The sequence below is a fragment of the Pezoporus flaviventris genome, unplaced genomic scaffold (genome assembly GCF_033815535.1).
Source record: "Pezoporus flaviventris isolate CSIRO_AGI_PZ_B2104156 unplaced genomic scaffold, CSIRO_AGI_Pfla_v1 ptg000013l, whole genome shotgun sequence".
Taxonomy (NCBI): domain Eukaryota; kingdom Metazoa; phylum Chordata; class Aves; order Psittaciformes; family Psittacidae; genus Pezoporus; species Pezoporus flaviventris.
Window position 1 is genome coordinate 796,533 of NW_026892561.1, and position 24,755 is coordinate 821,287.

General features: G+C 39.9%; 2 protein-coding genes across 6 annotated transcripts in view; both read left to right on the top strand.

Annotated features, from left to right (window-relative positions):
* Positions 1-24,755, top strand: part of MYSM1 (Myb like, SWIRM and MPN domains 1) — a 476,369-nt gene that overhangs the window by 32,856 nt on the left and 418,758 nt on the right. The gene's annotated exons all lie outside the window — the stretch shown is intronic.
* On the top strand, positions 1,087-21,009 carry OMA1 (OMA1 zinc metallopeptidase). Of its 2 annotated transcripts, XM_061451106.1 has the most exons (9): positions 1,087-1,287; positions 1,886-2,414; positions 2,841-3,069; positions 4,128-4,301; positions 4,394-4,501; positions 6,694-6,822; positions 10,121-10,195; positions 12,698-12,847; positions 19,338-21,009. In XM_061451106.1, exons 2-9 carry the CDS (start codon positions 1,906-1,908, stop codon positions 19,554-19,556), a joined length of 1,593 nt encoding a protein of 530 aa, XP_061307090.1. In that variant the 5' UTR covers positions 1,087-1,287; positions 1,886-1,905; the 3' UTR covers positions 19,557-21,009. The 2 variants fall into 2 exon arrangements, with proteins under 2 accessions (XP_061307090.1, XP_061307091.1); XM_061451107.1 differs by lacking the exons at positions 1,087-1,287; positions 4,128-4,301.

The window sequence follows — 24,755 nt, forward strand, 5'->3', positions numbered from 1 at the left end:
GGTTTGGGAAGAGCCAAACATCATCTCCTCAGGTACCACTGTAGAGCTGTCTGCTCCCTCCCACAGGGGTGTCACCAACCCTCTCTGGTAGCTGGAAGCACTGCAGCACTCCAAAACCAGCAGCAAGCAGCTGTCTACAAGGATGCCAGAGAGGGGCTTTTCATCAGAGGCTGTGGTGAAAGGACATGGGGCAATGGGTTGAAACAGGGAAGATCTAGGTTGGATATAAGGCAGAAGTTCTTCCCTGTGAGGGTGCTGAGGCGCTGGCACAGGGTGCCCAGAGAAGCTATGGCTGCCCCATCTCTGGCAGTGTTCAAGGCCAGGTTGGACATAGGGACTTGGAGCAAGCTGCTCTAGTGGAAGGTGTCCGTGTCCATGGCAGGGGGTTGGAACTGGATGATCTTAAGGTCCTTTCCAACCCAACCCATTCTATGATTCTATGATAGAGCCCATGAGTTCTGAAGGGTGAAGGGACGTCAAGGTCTGCCCAGCCCCAGGGACACAGGAGTCAGGGCCAACCCCAGCTGTGAGGTGAGACAGGGCTGCACACGCCTCAACACTGAGACACCGCTGGTAAAGCCAGAGGAGAGGCAGCAGAGGAGCAAGGACGGCCACAGCTCTGCGCCTCCCGAAGGGACACCCCTCCCTTGCCCCTGAACAGCCGACTCGGGGCCGCCTCAGCAGACACAAAATGGCGGCCCGCCCTCCTCAGCTTTCCCGCTCACCCCTCGCGCCGGGGCTCGAGGCGGGGGGCGGAGCCTCCGCAAGGGGGCGCAAGGGGGCGCAAGGGGGCGCGAGCGGGCGGGCGGGCGGGCGCGGCCGCCTGAGGGAAGGGGCGCGGAGCGGCGGCTGCCGCTGAGGCGGTGCCGGGCCCGTCCCGCCTCCCGCCCGCTACCCCCGCTCGGCAGCGACGGCGTCTCCGCGATCTGACTCCTCCTCCTCCTCCGCCTGCCGGGGAGGTGAGTAGGGGAGCCCGGTGGAAGAGGTCTATTACGGAGTAGAGGCCAAGGACGCCCGGCTGTGGCGGCGGCTAGAGCTCTCTTCCTGCTCGCCCCGCCCCTGGCGGCGGCCTCAGAGTGACACGTCTCCTCACCTCCCCCTTTCTCTTTTTCCCCCGCCTCCTCACGTCTGCCTATATCACGATAGTCGCGCCAGCAGCGAGTTTGGGGGGTGTGGGGGGTGCTTGCCTGCGTGCGGGATGCCGGGCGCTGACGGCTGGCAGCCGAGGTCAGTCCTCAAGGCCGCTGCCAGAAAGGAAGAACAAGGAAAAGGCGGGGGAAGCCGGCGGTGCGGTTCCTCTCCTGAGGGGAAGGGAGGGAGCCGAGGCTGCTGTTGAAACCGAGCGCGGCGGGGCCCTTCGGGAGGGGATAGCCGGGGCCCTCCCGATGGGAAGACATGCCCCGTTGAGTATGAGTGCCGGCTGGGACACGCTTGGTTTAGCTGTTTTGAGCCGTTCTGTTTTCTAGGCCGGGTGCCTGGAAACGCGCCCTGTGTTCGGGAGCGAAGTATCAACAAAACGCTCCGTAGATCCTGGTTTTCCTCAGTATGGATGAACAGCAAGGAGCCCAGCAAGGAAAAGTTAATATGCACGTGTCTTCCACAGGGACACCTGTAGTTGTTGTGGTGTGGTGATAATAAAAGTGAAAGCAAAAAATCACGCTTTGTTGTATTCTCAGTGATACAAGATTGGGTTTTTCAGAGTCAGAAGCAAATTGATACCTTAAAACTGTAACAGGATGCAGTTGTAACTGACTTTTTGGTGCAATGCAACTGTTTGCAAACAAATACATGGTATCTGTTCAGGTGAAATGAAGTAGTATTTCAGACTTTCCTGTTTGGGGGAGTTCCTTAATACATCTCTGCTATTTTGTTTTCTTTGTTTCAGGGTAACCAACCAAAGAAGTTATGAATATCATCCGTGGTTTAAAGTTGTTGGGCAGGAACTGTATTTCCTTTCGTTTGGCTTCTTTGACAAAGGAGGCAAAGTGCAATAACTTCTATAAGCCTTATGCAGGGTACTGCCGAACTCAAGTCAGTTGTACACGAGACAGGGGCCAAAGGCTGGATTTGAGTGGAAATGCTAGAAACTGGTTTTTGACCGGAAGCCCTGACTCTGACAGAAACTTCATCAGTAAAGGACTGAGATGTCTTTTGAATGTCCCAAATACAGCAGTACACAAGAATGCACAGCACAGTCTGGGAAGGTTTTGCTTCCAGGCATCTCATCCCCTGGGAAAGACAGTCACATCCCTCCAGATCAGCTCCATAGGGCAACTCCCACATCATTTCCCAGCTTGGAACATTCAGATCGTCAGGTCTCTTCACACATCACCATCATTTCAGGCTGCACCAGCTCCTCTTTTCTGGATTATTGTTAAGCCAGCTCAGAAATTATTTGCTATTCTTCTTGGCAGGTAAAACACTGTGTCACTTCCTCTCAGTATAAGACACCGTTATACAAAGATGTGTGCATGAGTTTGTGGAGAATGGTGGGTGTATTTGTAGTATTTTCATTTCAATAGCTGCAAAATTTTATAGGGCTGGGGCCTAGGCTGAAAATTTGCTCAACAAGAAGTCATTTCCATTATCAGAGGTGTTAGACATATCTTTTGCTCTTTCCATTCTTATTTATGTGTGGTAGAGGGAGATGAACCGAGACACTAAGGGGCATTCCTTCTTCTGTGGGAGGTAAGAAACGGAGTGGAGTTGAAGCCAATTACAGTATAATATTCCCTGAACTCTGACGTGAGGTGAGACTGTAATAGGGAATACAGCAAGAGCAGACACTAAGAAATTCTTCTTAAACTGAATCCGAAGTTAACAGTATTTATATCTTACAGGAGCATAAGAAACTGGTGGAAGGCACTTCCTCCTAATAAACGGGAACTTTTTAAAGAACATGCAAGACAAAATAAATGGAAGATACTCCTGAGTGTCAGTAGCTTTGGAGTTTTATTCATTGTGTTTTATTTTACTCACTTGGAGGAGACACCCATCACTGGGCGCCCCCGACTGCTGGTGTTTGGAAAAGAACATTTTAGGGAACTGTCGCAGATGGAATATAAGATGGTAAGACTTTAAAGAAACATTCAGAATACTCCAAAACTGTTAATGCTTTTATTATGGTGCTGAAATAGTCCAGTTAATGAGATGGGCAAACAAACCTTGTCATGTACTTGGTATATTTTGAACTTCATACTCAGAACCCTGCAAAGGATGCATATCAGCTACTCCCTGCTCTTGTTCTGTCCTTTTTAAGCACTGACATCAGCAAACTGCTCAGGGGCATGTAATAGTTAAAGAGCACATTACCTGTGTGTAGCAAACACTTCTAACTGTGTTACTGTAATCTAACAAGTACAGAAGTCTAGTAGAAGCAGTAAAAGCACAGCTAATGGGTATATGCTGAGATCTGTCTCATGTTCTATGCTGAGTTGAGCGTTCTTTGACACTTGTTTAAGGTCCTCTTCTATGCTGTCAATTTGTAAGGTAATAACTCTCTACCCACATTCAGGTTTTCATTGGATCAGCTCATTTTTCTATAATTGCTTTCCTTTAAGCTGTCCACTGAATTAATTTCTGTAACTTTGAGTTCTGTGACGTTCTGTTCTAAGGCCAGTGAAACGTGATAATCCATATATAAATGTTACTTTATTCCTGTCTGACAGGGAACATGAGATAAGAACTGAACAAGTACAAGGATATATTCAAATTATATCTTTTGTATAAGTTTGACTGCCTTACAAATTACAACGGAAATATACAGATAACAGAAAAATCATAAATTCAACTGGAAATTCAGAAAGGTATAGAAAGTTTTGCCAAATTGTGATACAAAGCTTAACTGTGGATTAGGAAAATGCCAGATACAAGAGGCAGTAGGTCCAAGTTTATACAATCTTATTTTTGATCTGTGGTCATCAGTTTACTTCCTTTGAAGTTTATTAATCCTTAACTTGTGGTTCTGAAAGCCTCAACTCTTATGTTGGCTTTGGCTGCATGAAAGAAAACTGTGTGAAAATTTAGCTTTAACTAAGTTGTGTGTAGTCACTGAATTAGTTTACCATTTAGTCATTTATTATGTGTTTGTCCTTCATGGCAGTCAAGATTTTTTCTTTGTTTTTAAGTGGATGGAGGAATTCGAAAGTAAAATGTTACCTGAGACAGATCCACGCTACCAGGTTGTGAAGAGAGTTGTTGGTCATTTATCTGAAAGCAATAAGGACATCCCACAGGTCTCTGCACTCGAGTGGGTTATCCATGTGGTAGAGGAACCAGGTGTTAATGCTTTTGTGCTTCCAGTAAGTTGAACCCAATACAAAAATTATTAGTCATATTGAAAGAGCTTTTATTTATGTGTCTTATACTTACTTTTTACTCTTTTGCTTTACAGAATGGTCAAGTATTTGTCTTCACTGGGTTGCTAAATGCAGTTTCTGATATTCATCAGCTGTCCTTCATTCTGGGACATGAAATAGCTCACGCTGTGCTGGAACATGCAGTAAGTATTTAAAGAAAGCTGTCTAAAATTCTTATATTCATTCTAATTACTTTTATTCAGATTTTTCCTATCACTACCAAACATAGTTTCAGTGTGACTCTTTCAACCTGATGAAAAATGGAGTTTGACATGAACGTATTCTGCTACAGTATATGCTTGTTACTCATGTAGTACTTAATAACTGTTGGAAGTGCTGTAGCAGTTAGTGTTAGCACAAAGTCTGCCAGTGTCTCTTTCATAGCTGTACAGATGGATTATGGCTTGCTATTAACAGTCCTTTAGGACTTGGTTTGCAGATGCCTCTCCTGTAGCACAGACATAAGGATCTAGAGGCACTCAGCAGCTTGCTTTGTTACTCCCACACTTGCTAATATCTACAGAAGTGGATATACTTTAATAAATTATTCTAACATGCATGATATTTTTATTATAGTAGTGCCCAGTCTTAGAATGCCTGGAGCTTGAGTCTGCATTTACAGAGAATGGCTTTCACAGACTTAATTTTTCTGTATCCTGACCTGGATGTGTTGAATTTGGTTGTTCTTTGCCATTTGAATTACAATGAATGTAATAATTTTGTTGGGCTGTGTAGGTATGTCCTGGGTTCAGCAGTAGCAGTCATTTTTTCTCCTTCTTGGTAGCTGGTGCAGTGCTATGTTTTTGACTTTCGGCCTGGGAACAGGGCTGATAACACCGATGTTTTTAGTTACTGCTCAAATGTTTAGCCTGACCAAGGACTTTCTGAGCCTTATGCTCTGCCAGGGAGGAGGGGAAGCTGCGAAGAAGCAGTGACAGGACACCTGAGCCAAACTGACTGAAGAAGTATTCCATACCACAGCACGTCATGCCCAGGATGTAACTGAGAGTTACCTGGAAGGGCTAGTTCTCTGCAGGGTTGGACTAGGTATTGGTCGGTGCTCAGTCGGGCAAGGTGGGGCGAGTTATCGGTCGGCGGGTGGTGAGGTGTTGTATTCTTTTCCCTTTTTATTTCCTTTATCATTATTGTTATTGGTGGTAGCAGTAGTGATTTGTGTTATACCTTAGTTACTAAACTGTTCTTATCTCAACCCGTGGGAGCTGCATTCTTTTGATTCTCCTCCCCATCCCTCCGGGAGCAGGTGGAGGGCAAGAAGGGGTGGGTGGTGAGAGAGAAACTGTGTGACTGGCTTGCCAGCAGGGCTTAAACCACAACAAGGTACAACTATGCAAAAAAAGGATGGTATAGAAATATGGATCATACTGTTCTAGACTGAGGGGATTTGCTAGAAGGTGCTTGTTTACCTCCAGATTGATTTCTTCCTATGTATGCATGTAATTTCTTCCTATGTATGCATATGTCAGTTTGAGGAGACATAATCTGTAAACATAAAGATCTTACTAAAATTGCAAAAAAATCTGGAAATGGGTAAATTAAAATTAATAAGTAAATTTTAAAGGCAGTGGAAATACAGGAGAATTTAGTTACTTCATCCTGTATGATTCTGGATGACCAACAGTTCACATCAGAGCTTCTTGGGCTCAGCTGAGGCAAGTAACTTGCTAAACTTCTAAAAAGTAGAAAAAAAATAGTTCTAATAATAAAAAAAACCTTAACTTTGTTTGTGCGGAACCTGTGTTACCCAACAGGCAGAGAGAAAAGTATTGCCTGATCCAGCTTGTGAGTGCTCAGCTCAATTTGTTGCATTTCAAATAAAACTCTGAATCCAAAAGAATTTTAATTTCTTTCTTTGGGATCTCAGTTTTGGAGATTAAAGTAATGTAGCAGAAAATAGACAATAAATATATAATGGCTCTTGTCACCTTATCCCATTAGTGTTCCTGTCTAAATGATGCCTTAAATTAATGTAAAAAAACAGTCTTCCAGGTCTTCCTATAGATTTTTCATTCCAGTTGAGGTGTTTTATGGCCTTTGTACTAAAGAACTCTGTCTGCATGTTGCCATCATCTTATCTCAAGCTTTGAATCTCTCAAACTGTGTTTGTTCTAGCTGTATTTATGCAGGTGGCAGGGATTCTTGACTGGAAGTACCTTGTATCCAACCATTAGAGCTTTTTTTTCGTGTGAGCAGGGGACCTTATGCTTGCCCTGTTCCTGCATAAACTCCCCCACCCTTTTTTAAAGCGTTTCCAAATCCTGTTATGTTCTACAGACATGTCAGACAGGAATGAAAATGGGACAATTTCTGTTTGCAGGCAGAGAAAGCCAGCCTGGTTCACTTCTTGGATTTTCTATCACTCATCTTTCTCACTATGATTTGGGCCATCTGTCCTCGAGATAGTTTGGCAGTTGTTGGCCAGTGGCTTCAGAGCAAGTTGCAGGAGGTAAGACTGACACTTCACAACATCCTTTTTGAGTTCCATGTAAAAACATTTTTAATCTTGGGGAGATAGTCCTACTAAATAATATATTTGGGGGGAAAAGGCAAGAGAAGAAATATTAGCAAAAATTAATATTTGAGTATGTTTAAAATGAAATGTTGATGCATATTTTCATTTGTCATGCTGAAGAACCTCAGGTCTCCCTAAATGACTAGATTGAGCTGCACAGGCTCTGCATACCTGCTTGCTCATTGTCTTTCTGACATGTAGTTCCCCCTTTAAAGCTGTATATATTGAAATACTATGGTTTTATTTTGAGGAGTTGTTAAATTGTTTCTAATCAAAATAAAATATATGGAATTCTTTAAATATATTGTTAGTGGTAATAATGGTTTCCAAGATCAGAAAATTGAGAATCTAAACATTCCTTTAAAATATAAAACATGCTATAATAGAACTTACTGAAATAATCTTTTCAGATATAGCACATATTCCAATAAAGTAAAATTTAGAGGCTTTGTGGTGCCAGTTTTCTTCAGTCTAATTTATCTCTGCCTTCAGACAGTTACTGATCCATTTCTTTTTCAAAAAGTGGGTTTTCTTTTAGTTTAAAAGAAATTCTGCTTACATCATAAACCAAACCTGAATTTAAGTGAAAGAGCTCTTTGGTTTCTTTGACTTCTCTTGAGGCTTCTCCTGAGATTTCCCCCAGTTCCTCATAAGCATGAACTGAAACATAACCAATCTGTTTTGGTAGTTCTTATGCTAATGGGTGGATGTGTGGTTTCTGAACATAAATTATCTCTAAAGAGCTAGGATATTTGTACAAGTAGCTAAGAAACCAATACATTGATGAATTCTAGCCAACATTTTGAAGAGCTGAATTTGGAAAAAAAGTGTGAATCAATCCTGAGACTGCTCATAATTTAGACAGCAAGATTTAACTCCCTGTCAGCATCTTTTCTCCTTTTCTAGGCTAACTGCAAATGCTATTTTGGCATTGTGGACCGGAGTTGTGCTTCAGATTGCAAATGGAGTCTGGGTTTCAGTTCATTTTCCTAGTGTGCTATGGGAAAGATCTGTCATATATGAGAGATTGTACTCTAATGTCCTGGACTGTCCTTTGATCAAACTCATCTTCAGTAACATTAAACATACCCGTATGTAATGCAGAATAAGGGATTAATACTTGCATCCCCTATACAAAAGTTGTTGAATATAATATTTTCTTTCTGTTAGTCACCCAGGAGGGCAGTGTCTGTTTCCTGGACTCAGTTCCTATTGTGCTTGTGTGAAAATGTATCTTTCTGCACATTTTCTCAGCATGGTTCTTGACCTCTTCTTCCATATTTTACTTTATAAAATTTTAGCATGTGACCCTATGAAAAGGTTATTTAAGCCATGTTGCAGCGCTCGCTTCTGTTTCTGTACTTGTTTTTCTGTTATTTCCTCAAAGGCTCATGGTTTATTTTTTATTATAATAAGTATTTATATATATTATTATAAGTAGTTTCCAGTGACTCTTTGTAAGGCTTTTGGCATTGAGCTCCAGTTCTGATATTTCTCCAAACCTAGTGGGTTTGCTTGCCTTAAAAAATTAACTTCTCTTACAGAATTCATTCATGGTTGTTCTTTAGTCATGCAGTTCTGAACTGAAAGGTGTTGGCTTTTACAGCAATGGTTATTTTATATAGGAACTAAAGCCTATTAATTATTCTTGAAATAGCGCAATACATGTTTTACTGAGTTTTACTCAAATCCTGCACGCTAGTATGTACAGATCCAGTACTTCATACTCCCTTTCTTGTGCACCACACACTGATAGGTACTTCATGTGGAAATTGGTGATTTTGGATAGTCAACTTACCTTAAGGGAACTTCCTTTTCTTCAACATGTACAGACAGCTTCAAGTAATTGGTTTTAAAAATCAAATCTACTTCTTTATTATGTCCAGGATTTTAGATCAGGAGCCCTGCATGGTCATAAGCTGTATCTTGCATTAGAATTACTATAGGGAATCACATCACAGTGCCTTTATGCTTGTATCTTGTCTGTGACTAGCCAGTAGCAGATATGTAGGCAAAAAGTAAGGGAAGTATCAGCAATTATAGGGCGATAGTTTCTTCAGATGATATCCTTGCTTCTGTAGTCTGCAGCATGGCAGGTCCTGAATTAAAGACTGCATTAGTGTTGTGTTTAATTTTAAAAAGACACCCATGTTATTTGTATTGGGATTGACATACAGATAAATAGTAATACCCTATTGTTTAACTGTAAATGCAAATAAATCTGAGGGGTAAGAGTTTAAATGCTGATCCTGTTATTACCCTCTTCTTGCTGTCCCAGATCTCTCTATCTACATGGTCTATTAAGACACATGCATTCAGACATCAGTTTCCTAGTTCTTAAACTTCTGCAAATCTTTTTGGAAATGGATGCTACCCTATAAATGCTATCAGATAAAGAGCTGATAAAACCTTTTTCTCTTCACTAGCCTTGCACATGCCCATTCTTGAGTTGATATTTCCTAATCAATGCCTAAACCAGAATGTTGTGAAATGTTCCTTATCTCTGCATGAGTGGGCTGTTTTAACACTTCCTGCTTTGCATTTACTATAACCTGATACACCAGGGCAGGGCTATCCCAATCTACATGAATTACATATGCCAGAATATCCTGGTATTATATGACTACATAACCATTTGAGAAGGCTATCACTCTCTTAGTGTGTGTTAATACAATGTCACCATAGAGAAAAGGGAGAAGAGTTAGTCAGATTTATGTCTTCTAGTTTCATTTCTCAATAGCAATTTGCCACTTGTGTTGGTGGATAATCATGACAGGGGAGTGACTGCTGCATGAAAATGTTTATGGCTGTATTCCATACTGTAGCCTGTTTACCATACCAAATAGATCATACCAGGTTTAAAAACAGTCATCATAAAAGTTTAAGGGAACCACTGTATTTTTTTACATACAATTGCTACAACAGAAATCTTAATAAAAGAGTGAAGTGAAACAATTCTAGTTTTAAAGATGGCATTGCGCCTTCAGATGCTGCAAAAGAGCTGTGAGGCTGCCTGATGAGAGGGGCCATGAAAATACGTGTCATTTGAATACAGGATCAATGAATTACATGTAATGGACTTAAAGGTTACATGAAGTAAATTAATACTGATCAGATGCGATGTGAACATGATAAACACCATTTCTTATGAGATCAGAAGAGTAGCTACAGTGTTCTAGCTTTGTACACATTCAAACCCAAGAAATAAGAGCTTTGATGTGCTTCTTTGCAGTTTATGTTTGATAGACCATACAGCAGAACATTGGAGGCTGAAGCTGATAAAGTGGGACTTCAGTTTGCAGCAAAGGTAACTACTACTGGTTTATTTTAGTAGCAATTTACCTGCCATTTTTCAGTTTCTATTGCAATATGGGGAGTTTCATACTTCATACAGAGGTAAACTGTGTGGGAGGATTCCCAACTTTTTGCAGATCTGTCTATTAATGAAGTAGTGAGAAATAAAACAAGTTATAGGGAAAGACAAAGTCGTTCTGGCTAAATTGTATGTAATAAGACTGAAGTTTATAAAGTTGTGCATCGTTAACTACACAGTATACTTTCTATGCAGTTTATTATTACTGGAAAAAAAAAACCTACATATTTATAAAGAGGAGAATGCTAAACAGTGAGCTTTCCTAAGAAGGATTTAATAGTTTGGAAAGGTATAAAGTACTCCTAACCATAGAATCCCAGACTGGTTTGGGTTAGAAGGGACCTTAAAGTTCACCCAGTTCCAACCCCCTACCACAGGCAGGGACACCTTCCACTAGAGCAGGTTGCTCCAAGCTCCTGTGTCCAGCCTGGCCTTGAGCACTGCTGCCAGGGGTGGGGCAGCCACAGCTTCTCTGGGCACCCTGTGCCAGCACCTCAGTACCCTCACAGGGAAGGATTTCTTCCTTATATCTTAGTGCACCTGGTTTATGATATCTGTTCTCATAGCAATACAGTAAAATTGAAGAACTTTTTGATATTGTGATTATATTTTCTGTGATTTCTGATAATTACGAAGTATATCAACGTTGTTCTAGAATTTAAATATTTAGTCAAAATGCATCCATAAAAATAATGTGGCTTTGCTAAAGACAGACACAAATTTGGTCAGAAACTGCTCAGCATTTTTTTTCTAATTAGTCTTTCTCAATCACTTTTTTTTTGTGCCTGTTTTAATTCTGAGTTCCAGACACTAAACCAGCTCCTTCATAACTGAGTTCATTAGAGGTAGATAAGTGTTGGATAACTGTGAGAGTAGCACCACCTGGTGTTAATATTTCATAAAGAAAACTTAATTTTCTTAATAATTATTAATATTTCTTCAAGGAAGACTTTTTCAAATTAACCTTGACTCTAGGATTGAAACTGTATTTGTAGTTTAAAGCCATCTAAGGGAATAGTACAGTCTGTGGGAGAAAAAACAGTAACTGCTGTGTTGATGCTTACTGCTTTGTAATGCTGAAGATCTGGGGCCATACTAGGAAGAATCAAGCAAAGTGGTATCTCAGCATTACTCTGCTGGTACAGGTAATCTTTTTATAATAATAATTTCAAGAAATGCATTCAAAGGATAAAGCACTTCTGGATTTCTGGAGGGGGGAAAGAAAAGTAATTTTCTTACCTTCTGAATACTCATCTCTTTTCTCTTAAATAAATGAAAATTAATGTAGGTAATCTTATTCTTTCCCCCTCTCCATTTAAATGCAAATATAAAGAGGCCTGTTGGTGATACACAAATACCGTTCTTAAAGTTAGTGTTCCATGACTGTCTGTGGTTAAATACGTACTTCTGTGGAGAGAGATAGGAATTCTGCAGAATTACTATTTTAATCTGTGAGGATTACACAGATCAGCCTTGAAAAAGGCAGTGTGATCAACTTACAGAGAAGCCTTTGCACCTCATTTTTAGAGATACATAAGTATGAATTATTATCACTTTCTATTTTTGGCTCTAAATTTCTTCCTGTAAGTTTGCCTAAATCTGTGGAGATGATTAATTTGTTATTTTGCTGCACTGTGTCTAGCAAATGTAAATTAGAATATGCAGCTGAGTTTGGTTTTTTTAAAGAGCAAGTATAGGCCAGAAATTGTGAAGCTGTTTTTCTCCTGAATTTTGTATTTCAGGTGTAAGGTTTTTAAGGTTGGTGGTATTGCATAGATGTTAAGAGAAACAAATCTGTTTTATCTGTGTTTTATCTGGATGAGTCTTTCACTGCATTTAGAATCATAGAATCAACGAGGTTGGAAAAGACCTTTAAGATCATCAAGTCCAACCTTTATGCCAGCACTGCCAAGGCCACCACTAACCCGTGTCACTGAGGGCCTCATCTACACAGTTTGTGAACACTTTCAGGCATGGTGACTCCACCACTGCCCTGGGCAGCCTGTTCCAATGCCTGGGCACCTTCTCAGTGAGGAAATTTTTCCTAATATCCAGTCTAAACCTGCCCTGGTGCAGCTTGAGGCTGTTACTTCTTGTCCTGCCACTTGTTACTTGGGAGAAGAGACCGACCCCCACCTCACTGCAACCTCCTTTCAGGCAGTTGTAGAGAGCGATAAGGTCCCCCCTAGCCTTCTCTTCTCCAGGCTAAACACCCCCAGTTCCCTCAGCTGTTCCTCATAAGACTTACTCTCCAGATCCTTCACCATATATCAGATATTTTAGAGCAGTGTTTTCCTGTCAGGTACGAGGGGGACCATCTAACCAGACTTTAGAGATTTAAAATTTAGGAAGTCTGTTGTAATTCAATATCCATTAGAATGTCTATTGTATTACTTTAAAAATACAGTGGTTTATAAGTTTCCTTTCTGTTTTCAGGCTTGTGTGGATGTAAGAGCAAGCAGCGTATTTTGGCAACAAATGGAATTAGCAGAAACCATTCAAGGGCAGCCCAAGTTACCAGAGTGGCTCTCCACACACCCTTCTCATGAGAACAGAGCAGAGCACTTAGACCGGCTTATCCCAGAGGTGAGCAGAGTTGAAGGAAGTTTGTCTTTCTCTCTTAGGAATGTTGCCAGGATTATTTTGGTATTGATTCATGAGCTACTTAGATATCAATTCACAATCTACTCCCGTAGCATCAGTCTTATCTTTCTCTTTATCCTTAGAGAAGTTTCCTGTTACATAGCTCTCAGTGTTAAAGGTTTTATTAATTGAAGAAAAATTAAGATAGCACAGATAAAATGCAGTCATATTCTAGGATTTCTTTACTTTCCTGATTTCTGATCAAAGTGTAATATTTTTGCTTTTGAATGGCCTTCCTGGTGTAGGTGTGTCCATGTCACTGATCTTATCCATTCTTTTCTTTTTTTTGCCATTTTGAAAGCCAGTTTTTAAGTTGGATCCCTAAACTGTCTCGGCTCCTCTTGCTTTGAGTAGCTAGCCCTGGGCTGTCAAATAGAGAATGCTCTTTCCTATCCTGTCTCTCTCACTGACATGGGATTGAATATGCCTCGAATAATGTGCCTCAAAAGAACATCAGATCCCCAGTAGATTCCCTAATAGCCCTAATAGTTATGATAGGACTCTGGGGATTTTGCAGCCTGCTTTTTTCTTCACGTCTCTGTTCTGTCAAATTAGGAGCAAATGTTACCCCACTCCAAGGAACTTGAGCTAATTCACACAATTGCCCTTCAATCTGAAGTCTTTGTTCTTTCCTCTCAGAGGAATGCCAAGTGGATAGCTACTTGGGGGTTCTCTTCATTTGATGTGCTACTCATTGGTAGCTAAAGGATAGAGAACCGAGTTTAGTAATCCTAGTTTGTTACTATTTCTTTAAATAGTGGGGGTTTTAACTACGGAGAAAGAGCATGGGTTGCTTTTTGCCTTGTTTTTTCTCTTTAAGACATAGTGTTTAAAGCACTTCAGAAGAGCACTGTTTTTCAGCAAGCTACTGTGTTTGGAAATTCCCTTTCTTGAAAATAACTCGTAATTTTTAGTTCTTTCTCCTCTTTTTTGTGTTTTTTATTTTAAACTCTCAGTCACTTTAATCCTTTCTCAGTTCCAAACTGTGAAGACAGTTGAAGGTTTGTTGGCAGAGGGAGGCCTGGAATGTTGAGGTGTTTGCTGATTTCAAAGGAGAAAAAAGGATTCTCATGAATTCTTTGATGAAAAGGAATGCAGTAAATACTCTAAATGATGGTATAAATCAAAACTAACATTAGGGCTAGGAGGTTGGAGACTGGCCTGACTGAATATTTTAAGTATACACAAATTCTATACTGATTGTGAGACTATTTTGATGGATTTTTTTTAACACATTGGAGCAGCTGAATGAAAAATTATGCTTGTTGTGGAGTCCTAAGTTTAGGTAGATTGAACATAAAGGTTTTGGGATCCTTTAGTTTCATACAGTTATTGATTGGCTTATAAAACAGGAATGAAATAGATCACTTCTTATGTTCTACCCCAGGACTAAGCAGGTAAGTTAAATAATTGAGCAACTGTGTAGAACTGGCAGTCATGTTACTTTGCTCTTATCTCCTGCAGTTTAGCAGGTGCAGTAGTCTTCATCTTTCTATAGCCATTCTCAATTCCAAAAGCAGTGGGGGGTAGGAAATTATCTTCCAAAAGTTAATATGTGACATTTTCATTTGCCTTTTACCTTAAATGGTTCTTTGTGGAGTAGGATGAGAAAGCAGGGGCCAAAGGCTTCCTGTTTTTAAAAGAAGTTCACTAGATAAGTGAGATTGATACTGCAAAAGTAGAATAAAAATTAAATAAAGTATGTAGAGATGTCATTGGAGGCTTCTTGTTTGAAGTGTTGACTCCATCAGAGGGCTGCCTTCTTGAAGCTGGATCTCAGGCACTTAAAGGGAATCCCAGGGCTTTGTTATTATTGTTGTTCAATATCCCACCTTTTTGTTTCATTATTCACACAAAGGGGTTTTTTGAACACTGTTTTAGCATATATATTTAATGGCCATTACATATTCAGAACCTGGGGGGGAGAAGCCAGGTTTTGAAAATAGCCTTTTTATCTCTGTATTACCTCTCTTTGGAGAAACTGTACTTATGAATCAGTATCAGATCCATGATGAGTACTGTTGTGTTTCATATGCTGATGGATTTGAAACTGAGATGGTTTTCAGGACAATACAATATCTATTATTAGACAAGCTACTGGAGCTGGGGCAAATAGGGACAAAGTTTTGGGCTTGTCAGACCATACAGATGTTTCTCTACAGACTTCTAAGCAAGTTCCACAGTAAGATGCCATCATAGAAGGTGAGAATTTATCTTCAGTCTCTGAACCTTTTCTTTTAATGTTCTGTGGCTACTGTTTGTCTGCCTTTTTCCTACTATGCTCTGCAAGTGGAGCAGTGTGCATGAGCTGAAGCCTCAGCTATACTGACTAAAGCAGAAGGTTATGTACTGAGCCTTGCCTGTGACACAAAAATTTATCTTGATGTGACATTTGCTTTCTTGGCATCATGTTGTTGGCTCAGATTCCATTCTTCATTCACTGTAATGCCTGTTTCCCACTCTTTCTTGTGGAAATGCCATGCTGAGATGATTTTGAGAGCAATACTAAGTTGGGACATGCCAGCTCTGCTGCTTCTCCTCCTTTGTTTGCTTGCTCAATTAACTTGTCAAAAAGTGAATGAATTTGCTTTGGCAAAACCTGTTCCTGTCAAACCCATATTGGCTGTTTATTACTGTATTACTGTGGGGGTAGTTATTGCTTATTCCTCAGTCTGCTGCCTTTGGGATATTGAAGATACATTTATTTCACTTCCTTTTAAAAATGGGTTGGTGTATTTGGCCTTCACTTGTGATGTGAACATTGCTTCAAATAGTGCTTGTACCAGAATATACTAATTAATCCCTATCAGTGTGAAAACTGAAAGGAAAATTAGAATAAAAAAAATACTGACCTCCCTATAAAGTTGTGAAATATTTGGTCACAATTTTTCTGTGCCAACAGAAGCAAAGATTTGAAGACTTAGCAATATATATGTTGTTTTTCTCCAACAAGTAACAAATCCATCCATTCTTTTAATCCTCTTTTTACTACTGTTTCATTTGTAGAACCTGTTGTCTTCCCTGTGCCTGCTAATTGTAATACAGTTTGCAACTCAGCATTTCTTATTTGGTAGTTTTTCCCTTTTTTACCCTAGATACTTGTGCTACTTCTTAGTTTTTGTCATGATTGCAAGGTCAGAGCTGAAGTCAGCCCTGTTGAGGTAATCATAGTTAATACACAAGAGACTATAACCCTTGGCTTGGTTTGTGGACAAGAGAATGATGTGACTTTTATACTGAGAGTGCTGATGGCCTGAGAGGTAGGATGAACTCCAGAAGACTATAAGGTGTCAAGATGCAGCAGTTAGCCTGGTATCTGTGATGTTGATGAAGGATTAATACTGGCAGCTAAAAATTACATGGCCCTGTATTTGTCTCTGCTGGAAGGCTTTATATGAAAGAAATAGCACGAGGTGCAGCTCCCGAATTATTATGCCTTCCCCTTCCCCAGCACACTGCAGGAGGTGACTGCAGTTGTATTGGTAAGAAAAACAGCTTCACCTTTGTTACTTAGAGGCAATAGTTTGATATTTTATTTGAGACCTCCTGAACTAGTAAGCATGCAGGTGGTCTTTATTCTGAACAGCAGTACTTCTCTCTTAAGGTTAACTTGAAATGACCAGCATTAAAGTACTCTCTGTTCCCAGCTGAATCTATGTACTCTCTCTAGCTAGTTAACCTTGGCTCAGTTCTGTCTTCTTTATCAAGAGCACTCTTCAGTAAAAACAGCCAATGGAACATGTTCTGATTATAATATCAATATAACATCCATATGCATGTGCTTCATTTAGAATGGTTTTACTTGTCCTCTTACCCAAATTGTCAAAAACCCAATTGACTTGAGCAATATTAGATTAGATCCAATGTGCTTGACCATGTTGGGCTGCTTTATGTTTCAGGAAAAATGATACTGTTAACTCCTCAGCTTGTTACTGGTCTCCTAAGGATGTTACAGAGCTGCTGGCACAAAACAATATAGCAGCAGTCAGTCAGCTGAGCCAGGGGAAGAACACAACTAGGACTGAATGCTGCATGGCAGTCACAAAGGCCACTTTCACTGGAGTATGTAGTCATAGCTGTCTTTAACATGTCAACAAAGCTCCCCATTCTCATAGCTGTAGTCTCTTTAATGGCATGTGATTTGATGGTGTTGAATAGATGCCATCTTACCCCCCTTGCACAGCTTTATGTCTAGCAATAACACAAAGACATCCACAAGGTAAAAATATTGACCCTGAAGTGTGGATTTTACCTTTGCTGTTGTGAGTTTAGCATTTTAGATGGTTTCACTCATGGAAATAGGCCAGGCACTATCTAGCCATGAAAACCAGAGACATAAAATCGCTAAATTAGTTTAAAAGAAGATTACGTTACCCTTTCCAGTATACAGCCTAAATCTTTATATTTCCATTTGCCTTGAATAATGCTGTTTGACATTAATGCAGTCTAGCAGCAGCTTATGTTCTAGAAGAGAACAAGAGAAAACTCTTGGTTTGTCAAAAATGTCAGTTTAGAAGTTAATTGGTCACTGAAGCAGAAGAGTGTTCAGTGGTACAGTTACATTTAGTGACTACATGGACAGTCATGCTGTAGAAAAACAAATACTGAAAGCTTTATTCATGTCTTTTAAAAGTTAGACAAGAGGAATATTTGCATGCCTAAATCAGACTTGTGTATCCAGTAATTTGAATGTTACATTTCAACAAGAAATAGCTGGAGAAACCCTTGTTCTACATTCCTGAAACACATCTTTTTCCAGAGCCAGTTGTTAAATATAAATGCTGTTTGTTTCTAGCCATTTACAGCAAACTCTTTGTCAGCTTGCTGTAATAAAGATAGGGAGAAATATGTTTTCATACCCCCTTATGCAAAGAAATGAGTTAAGAAGCTCTGCTCTTCTGTTTTGTAATCTGCTGCAGTTTTCCAGTGTTGCCTGTGGGAGAACACCAAATCGCTTCAAACTGATGGGCAAATTCTTGTGCACAGGGGTACTGGTGTATTCGATTTGATATTTCAGCCAAATCTAGTGTATATAAAGAATCCATGGCTATGAAGTGGAATAAAACACACATTTGAACTTATTTTCCCATAGAAGGGTTGAATATAAAGCTGGATGTTAATCGGCCCAGAGTTTTGTGCTGTGACTTGAGGCCAAGATACAGATAATAATGCATAAAAGTGGCTACACCACAGTGGCTATTGATGGATGTTAAATATCAGGCTAGGTTTTGACTTGTTTTCTTGCTGTTTCATTTTGCAAGTCTTGAAAAAATAGTTCTCAGTGGAGACATAGAACCTCCTCAAATTCTGCATATAATATTTTGCTATATGATACATGGGATCTTACTTATCTTGATCAGTTTAAATGGGTCTTGTAAGAGAATCCATGTAGTAGGTCTGTGTCCAACTGCTTGCAAAGTACTGCGTCAGATTTAGTCGTGTGGTATCCACTGTTGGCTCTAAAATGAGCTCTCTCTTTATATGGACTAACCAAGGTATCTTCAGCACTGGTAAAATGAAACAACCTTAAGGATCCTTTAAAGCAGCTGACTTCATACAGTTTCATATCAATTTCTCCATGGTGCCTCTGAGACATGAGATTCATCCATTGTCATTCCTTGCTCAGATTGCCCACAAGGCAGGATGACCTGGGGGGAGTGTGCTCACACTAATGGATTTTGATTCTCTGGGAAATTCTTCGGCTCCTTCGTGCCTCTACTTTCTAATGTGTAGAATGGAAGCAATGGCACCTACTCAGTGAGCAGGAGTCACATAAAGTTTGGTCTCTTTTTATCCAGATGAATTTTTACATTTTAGAGACATTGTTTTCTCCAATACTTAGAAGCTGTGTATTCAAATGCTTCTTGGAGATGAGATCACTTCTGTAACTGGTCCTTAACTGTACTGATCAACCAGCTGGACCTCTGGGCCAAACAGTTCAGTGTCCATTATGTTATTGGAGGGTTTTCCCTCCTTTTCTGAGGTGGGCATCTATATGTAGTCACTTTAGTCATAGAACCTATCTAGTATAAAGTAAATTACTCAGAGCTCTTTTTTTTTCTTGGTGCAGTTATTTTATTTACATGTGAATGTAAATTTAAAGGTAAAAGATACTGACATAGACAAGTATTGCATAAAGTAGCTGGAGAACTTCCTATCTATGCTGTACCTGTGGAGTATCCATTCTTTGAGAGACTGTCTGTGAGAATGATTATCATTCTTCATTTTTTCCCATTGTTTTACTGTATTGCTACATTTCTTTTCAGGAATTCTTGGTTTCTGTTGACAAGTTGTTTGGTAACAACTCAGGCTCAGTATTGTACTCACTAAGTTCTGTGTGCAAATGCAAACCTTACGGAAAGCCAAAGCGCTGACTGAAACCTTTGTTTTTCTTACTTAAATGAGCTTGATTTGTTTTCCTATGTATTCACAGGCTCTTAAAATAAGAGAGAGCTGCAATTGCCCATCTCTTTCTGGACCAGATCCTCGCCTCATTTTCAAACTTAACATGCAACATCTTCTGGAATCGTCTCAGAATCAAGAAGCCCCAAATTCTACAAAGCGAGATCACCCAAAACCCAAACTGGATTTTCCTCACCCTCAAAAAGTGGAAGATAGCCCAGTAACTTTTGCAGTTAAACCTACAAGCTAATGAGAACAACTTCCAATTTTTTGTAAACTTGTGGTCCCTGAAGGTCTCTCTTCTAACACAATTTTGTCTTTGAACCATAAAGAAGATGTAGCCACTCATATTCTATGTTTTTTAAAAGTGATCTCTCACTCAAAGCAATAAGGAACCATGCCCACACAAGAAGAGCGGCATGTTGGAGCAGAAAGCTTCTTAATCATCAAGAGTTACTAAAATAAATCACTTCTCAGGGGAAAGATAATCTCATACAATCCAGTCACACAGTGTAATTTTCAGCTTTATCAGGCTCACCTTGATCAGAGGACAGATGAGCCAGAAGCGTCCCTAAAGCAGAGGAAAACGTACAGTTTTCATCACTTGAGTTGTATGGTTTATCTTGCTGTAATTTGGGTTACATCTCTTCAGCTTCATTTGAGAAATAATGAGGAGAGCTCACTGCCTGCTCCACATCTGGTATCTTTAAGAATATTAAGCTGAGATGTGGTAATAGCCTATGGGCGAGATACACCCCCGCTTAATTAGGTGGATTTACTGCTGGGATTTTTCTTCTTTCTAAAGCATTTTAGAATATGGATTGATTCAACATTTTTCTTCAAAGCAACCTGAAAGGGTTGAACAAAGTTCAATTTAAAAAAAGGAGTTAAATGATTTTCAAGCAAGTCTTTCTTCTGAAAGAAACACAGTGTAAGAACCATAGTTTGTAGCACTGGCATCATAGAATCCTAGAATGGTTCGGATTGGAAAGGACCTTAAGATCATCTAGTTCCAACCTCCTGCCATGGGCAGGAATGCCTCACCCTAGACCATGTCACCCAAGGCTCTGTCCAATCTGGCCTTTTAACGCTGCCCAGGGATGGAGGATTCACCACTTCTCTGGCCAGCCTGTTCCAGTGCCTCACTACCCTCACAGTAAAGAAATTCCTTATACCTAACCTGAACTTCCCCTGTTTAAGTGTGAACCCATCACCCCATGTCTTATCACTACAGTCTCTAAATGCTTTGCAAGAATGGCTGTTGCCTTTTTAAAATGATCAGGGTCCCTCATCAGAGTGCAGTTTTCCTGCCTTGACATTTGATCTACATTTGGATAGAAGTGATTGCTGATGTGGAAATATATTATGTAGTAGACAGATACAGCAAGATTCCTTGACTACACAGCTTTTGCAGCTGTACCTTATCCTAAAAGGTGACTTCTCTTCAGGAAACTGGCATCCAGTGCTGAGCATCCCTCCTGTCCCCAGCCCCCTGAAGCCACACATTTTATACTGTGGAGGCAAATATGCACAATATAGGTTAAGCTCTGCCTTTTGTGATGGGCTAACCAGTACCGCATGGTATTCTTCATTTGCACATGTTTGAGTTATCCTTGCTTTGCGTTTGAAAGTATTGAAGTGGTGATCTTACAGGAAGATGTAGAAGAAGGTGGCAATGAATGGAAATAAAAATGCAAATCCCATTCCTTTTTTCTGTTAAGAGGTATTTGCTATTAGGGGTTTTGTTACCCATATTAAAACAGAAATCTGTTTCATCTATGGTTGGATTTTACATGAAGTGGACATTTTACAATGTATCGTATTTTGAAATATAATTATATATATATAGGGGGCAGACTGTATCTTATTTCTTCAATTAAATCAGGATACAAGCTTTTAGAAAGGAAAACTCCAACCTATTCAGTGATGCCAGTGAATACAGTTGGGGAAAAAAGGTTGTGAAACAAGTAAATCTTTTCCTGACTTCAGTCGATGAACCAGGGTCCTTTGAGAAACACCAGCAACTCCCTATGCAGAGGTAAGTTGATGTATGTGTAATGTTGATGATTTTAGGTCTGATTACATAGCTCTAGACTGGCTGCATATTGCTTACAAGCTGGTTTTAAATCTCTGCTCACTACTTCTGGCAAGATGCAGAAGCTCCAGCCTGACCATTATTCATCCATCCATTTTTATTTCTAGTGACAGGAGGTTTTGTAACAGCCGTTCAGTGATGTGTTGAAGCATTTGGACGTTGTCACCTAAAGGTAAACAGAAAAATACACCAGTTAGATTTCCCTGTGGACCTTATAGCTTATAAAGCAACACTAAGACCCCAATGCTGCTGCCTCCCTCTCCTTCCAGTGTCAAAGCTTGTTTTGTTATCCCGGGCTCCTGGTCGACTTGCAACATGATGCTTGCGTCTGTTAGGACTCAGGACAACATAGAGTTTCTGGAGTGTTGAAGTATGAAACTAGACAAATTTCCTCTTTCTACTGTTTTAAGTGACTGAAGTATTGCAGTGGAACACTGGAGGTGCATTTTTTTAACACCAAGGGAAATGTTCTTAATTTGTGTGTAAATAGCATCATAACCCTGATCATGGTGATGTGAGAGAAAAGGTTTCAAGAGAGAATTGGCTTATATTAGACCAAAAAACGGCTTGTGTCCTTCTTCCAGCTATAACCAGCAAATGGCTTGTGTACTTCTTCCAGCTATATTTGTCTAATAAAACACATCTCTTTCCTTACAAACCTCACATACATATATGGACATAGGTACATACAGTACACACCCAAACACAAGAGTTAGACCTCTACACTAAACCACTAGTTTTAAAGTGCAATATGAGATGCTGAAAATTTCAGGTTTTACTTTACATCTTGAATTATCCCTAATATTTTTCTCAGATGTTTTAGGAGGGGTTTCTTCTTTCTGCATCTTACATCCAATGCAGAAAATGCCTTATGCTCATCTGCCTCTCGAGGGCACTTTTCCCTTAAATTCTTAGTGAATACTTAACCATTACATCTGTCTATATCTGTTTTCTTTCTTAAACAGAAAAACGTTGCTTTCCAAAGATTTGGGAAGTCATAGGAAAAATGACACTTTTAAAATTAAAGGTTATAATAATTATTTTTTAAGCTCTGTGTGTGTAATAATATATTTAATATTAATATATATATAAACCATAATATATTAATAGCTTGCTAATCATAATAATTATCATTTCAAAATACATCCCATAGGAAAATACTCTAGTTGCAAACTCCTGATGATCTGTAGAAACTTTTCGTTGCAGTTGTGTAACTTAGTATGTCACAGGAAAAACAGATCTAAATTCAATACTTGAAAGACACATGTCATACAAGGGGGAGGATAGTGGCTGAAGTGAAAAAGGCAGGGTAGATCAGTAACAACACAACTGCATTTCCAACATCAATACTGCTTCCTGTTGAAAGACTAAATATCCAATACAAATCTCACTAAATCTCTTCATGCGTTTACAGTACTGGGAGTGTTGAGAGGTTTGCTGAGCAGGGGGTGTGCATTCAGGGCACTCCTGTAATAAAAACTGCTCCTTATAACTTCGAGTTTATCATCTTTACTGTCTTTTTAAACTTGAAATACCAGGAAAGCAAAGCAAACAGCTGTTAGAATGCCCTTTGTTCTTGAATTCTCTTTGTAGTCATTAAAGCAGAACAATCCTGCAAGCTTGATGCTTTTTTTCATACATTATGTAGGCTGCCACAGCTATGTTTTTGCAGTGTGGGGTTTGTGTCTCAATATCCCTGGCTGAAAAACTATTTCCAATAAAACAGTCTGTTGTAGGCTGTTTTACTGACAACACAGTTCTCTCTGCTGAAAATCCTTGTTTTTCCAGCTCTTGGGAGCTTCTGAAGGGGGAGCAGGATGATCACAAAGTATAGTGGGTAGCAGAGGTAGCAGGATAAGACTTTCCTGTCAGCAGTGCACTGCGACTTCTTTAGGTTTCCAATCCATATCGCAGAGCATGCTTTAGTCACCCACTGTAAGAACTGATATTAATAACTTGCATTTCTAGATCCCTTGATGCACCTCATAAATAATAGTTAAGTTTTTCTATCATACCTGAACTTTCTGACAGTTCTATTGGAGATATTGAAGCTTGACAAGAGTGGTTTTAACAAAGCTTTGTGAAAGATGTGAAAAACTCGGGCTGGAAGCATGGCATTCTGAATCATTCCTTAGCTTACTATAGCATGCTGCATCCTGTGTGTGTGTCTAAAACCAGAGTCCTCCGGGCAAATTGAAGTGATAGTCTTTGGGTGATTGTTACATTTATACAGTTTGCCACCTTTCACTGTGTATCTGCAGAGGCTGGATATACCTCTTTATGTATATAGGACTAAGATACAGTTATTTGTTCTTGATGTAGTTATTTCTTAACTACTTTTTCTTAAGCCTGAGCTGGTTATTGTTTCTTTACTGATCATCATCACTAAGGACCTGAATCCGTTGACATTGTGGTTATTTCATCTCAAAACCCCCTTTAATCTTAAATTTGTGGCTCCATCACAAAAATCTCTGTTGTGCATTTACTGTCACATTAAACCCTGGCAGTGTTCCAGGCCAGGTTGGATGGGGCTTGGAGCAACCTACTCTAGTGGAAGGTGTCCCTGCCTGTGGCAGCAGTTGGAACTGCATGAGCTTTAAGGTCCCTTCAAGCCCAGATCATTCTATGATGTGATGCTATGATCAGCTGTAAGGTAATGCTGCATTAAAGTCAGCTACAATTCTTCCTTTCACGTGCCCCTGCCCCATCTTTCTTATGCTGCAGGTGTCTGTGCTGACAGCAGCAAGTGCTACTGGCAGAGGAACCTGGGTAAGCAGAATTGACTTTTAACTAAGTCATATAAAAGCTGGGGTTGAATGTTCTGTCGGTGATAACTTCATTGCTGGGGTTAGCAATTGCTGGCAGATCTGTAAAGAGAACTGTGTGTCTCTGGTGTCCCTCTTTGCTGCCTACACATATTGCAGCCATCCAGTCAATGTGATGTTTGATATCCCAGAGCCTAAGGCTATGTGCCAAATATAGGCCTAGCAGAATATTCCTGGCTACATTATTGTGGCTGTGCTGGTAGAAGTCTGCTGGTCCTGGGATGAGCCAGGAGTTTTTACCCTGCTTCATTAATGGATGCAGAGAACTGTTCTCTCCAGCACATAAATTCATTATAACTATTAAACGAAGCTGAAATTGAACCTGTTGACCTGGAAGTGAATGACTCCATAACATTTCATTAATCCTTTGAGATGTTTAATTCCTGCTAATTTGATATTTCAGATATGATCTCCTCTACAGATATAATGGCTTCATTAGTATACATTACATGATGTCTCTTCACACTGCAGCATGTACAGTATTTATCCACTAGAAAAGTAATTCAGTAGAGCTCAATTGTAAAACAAC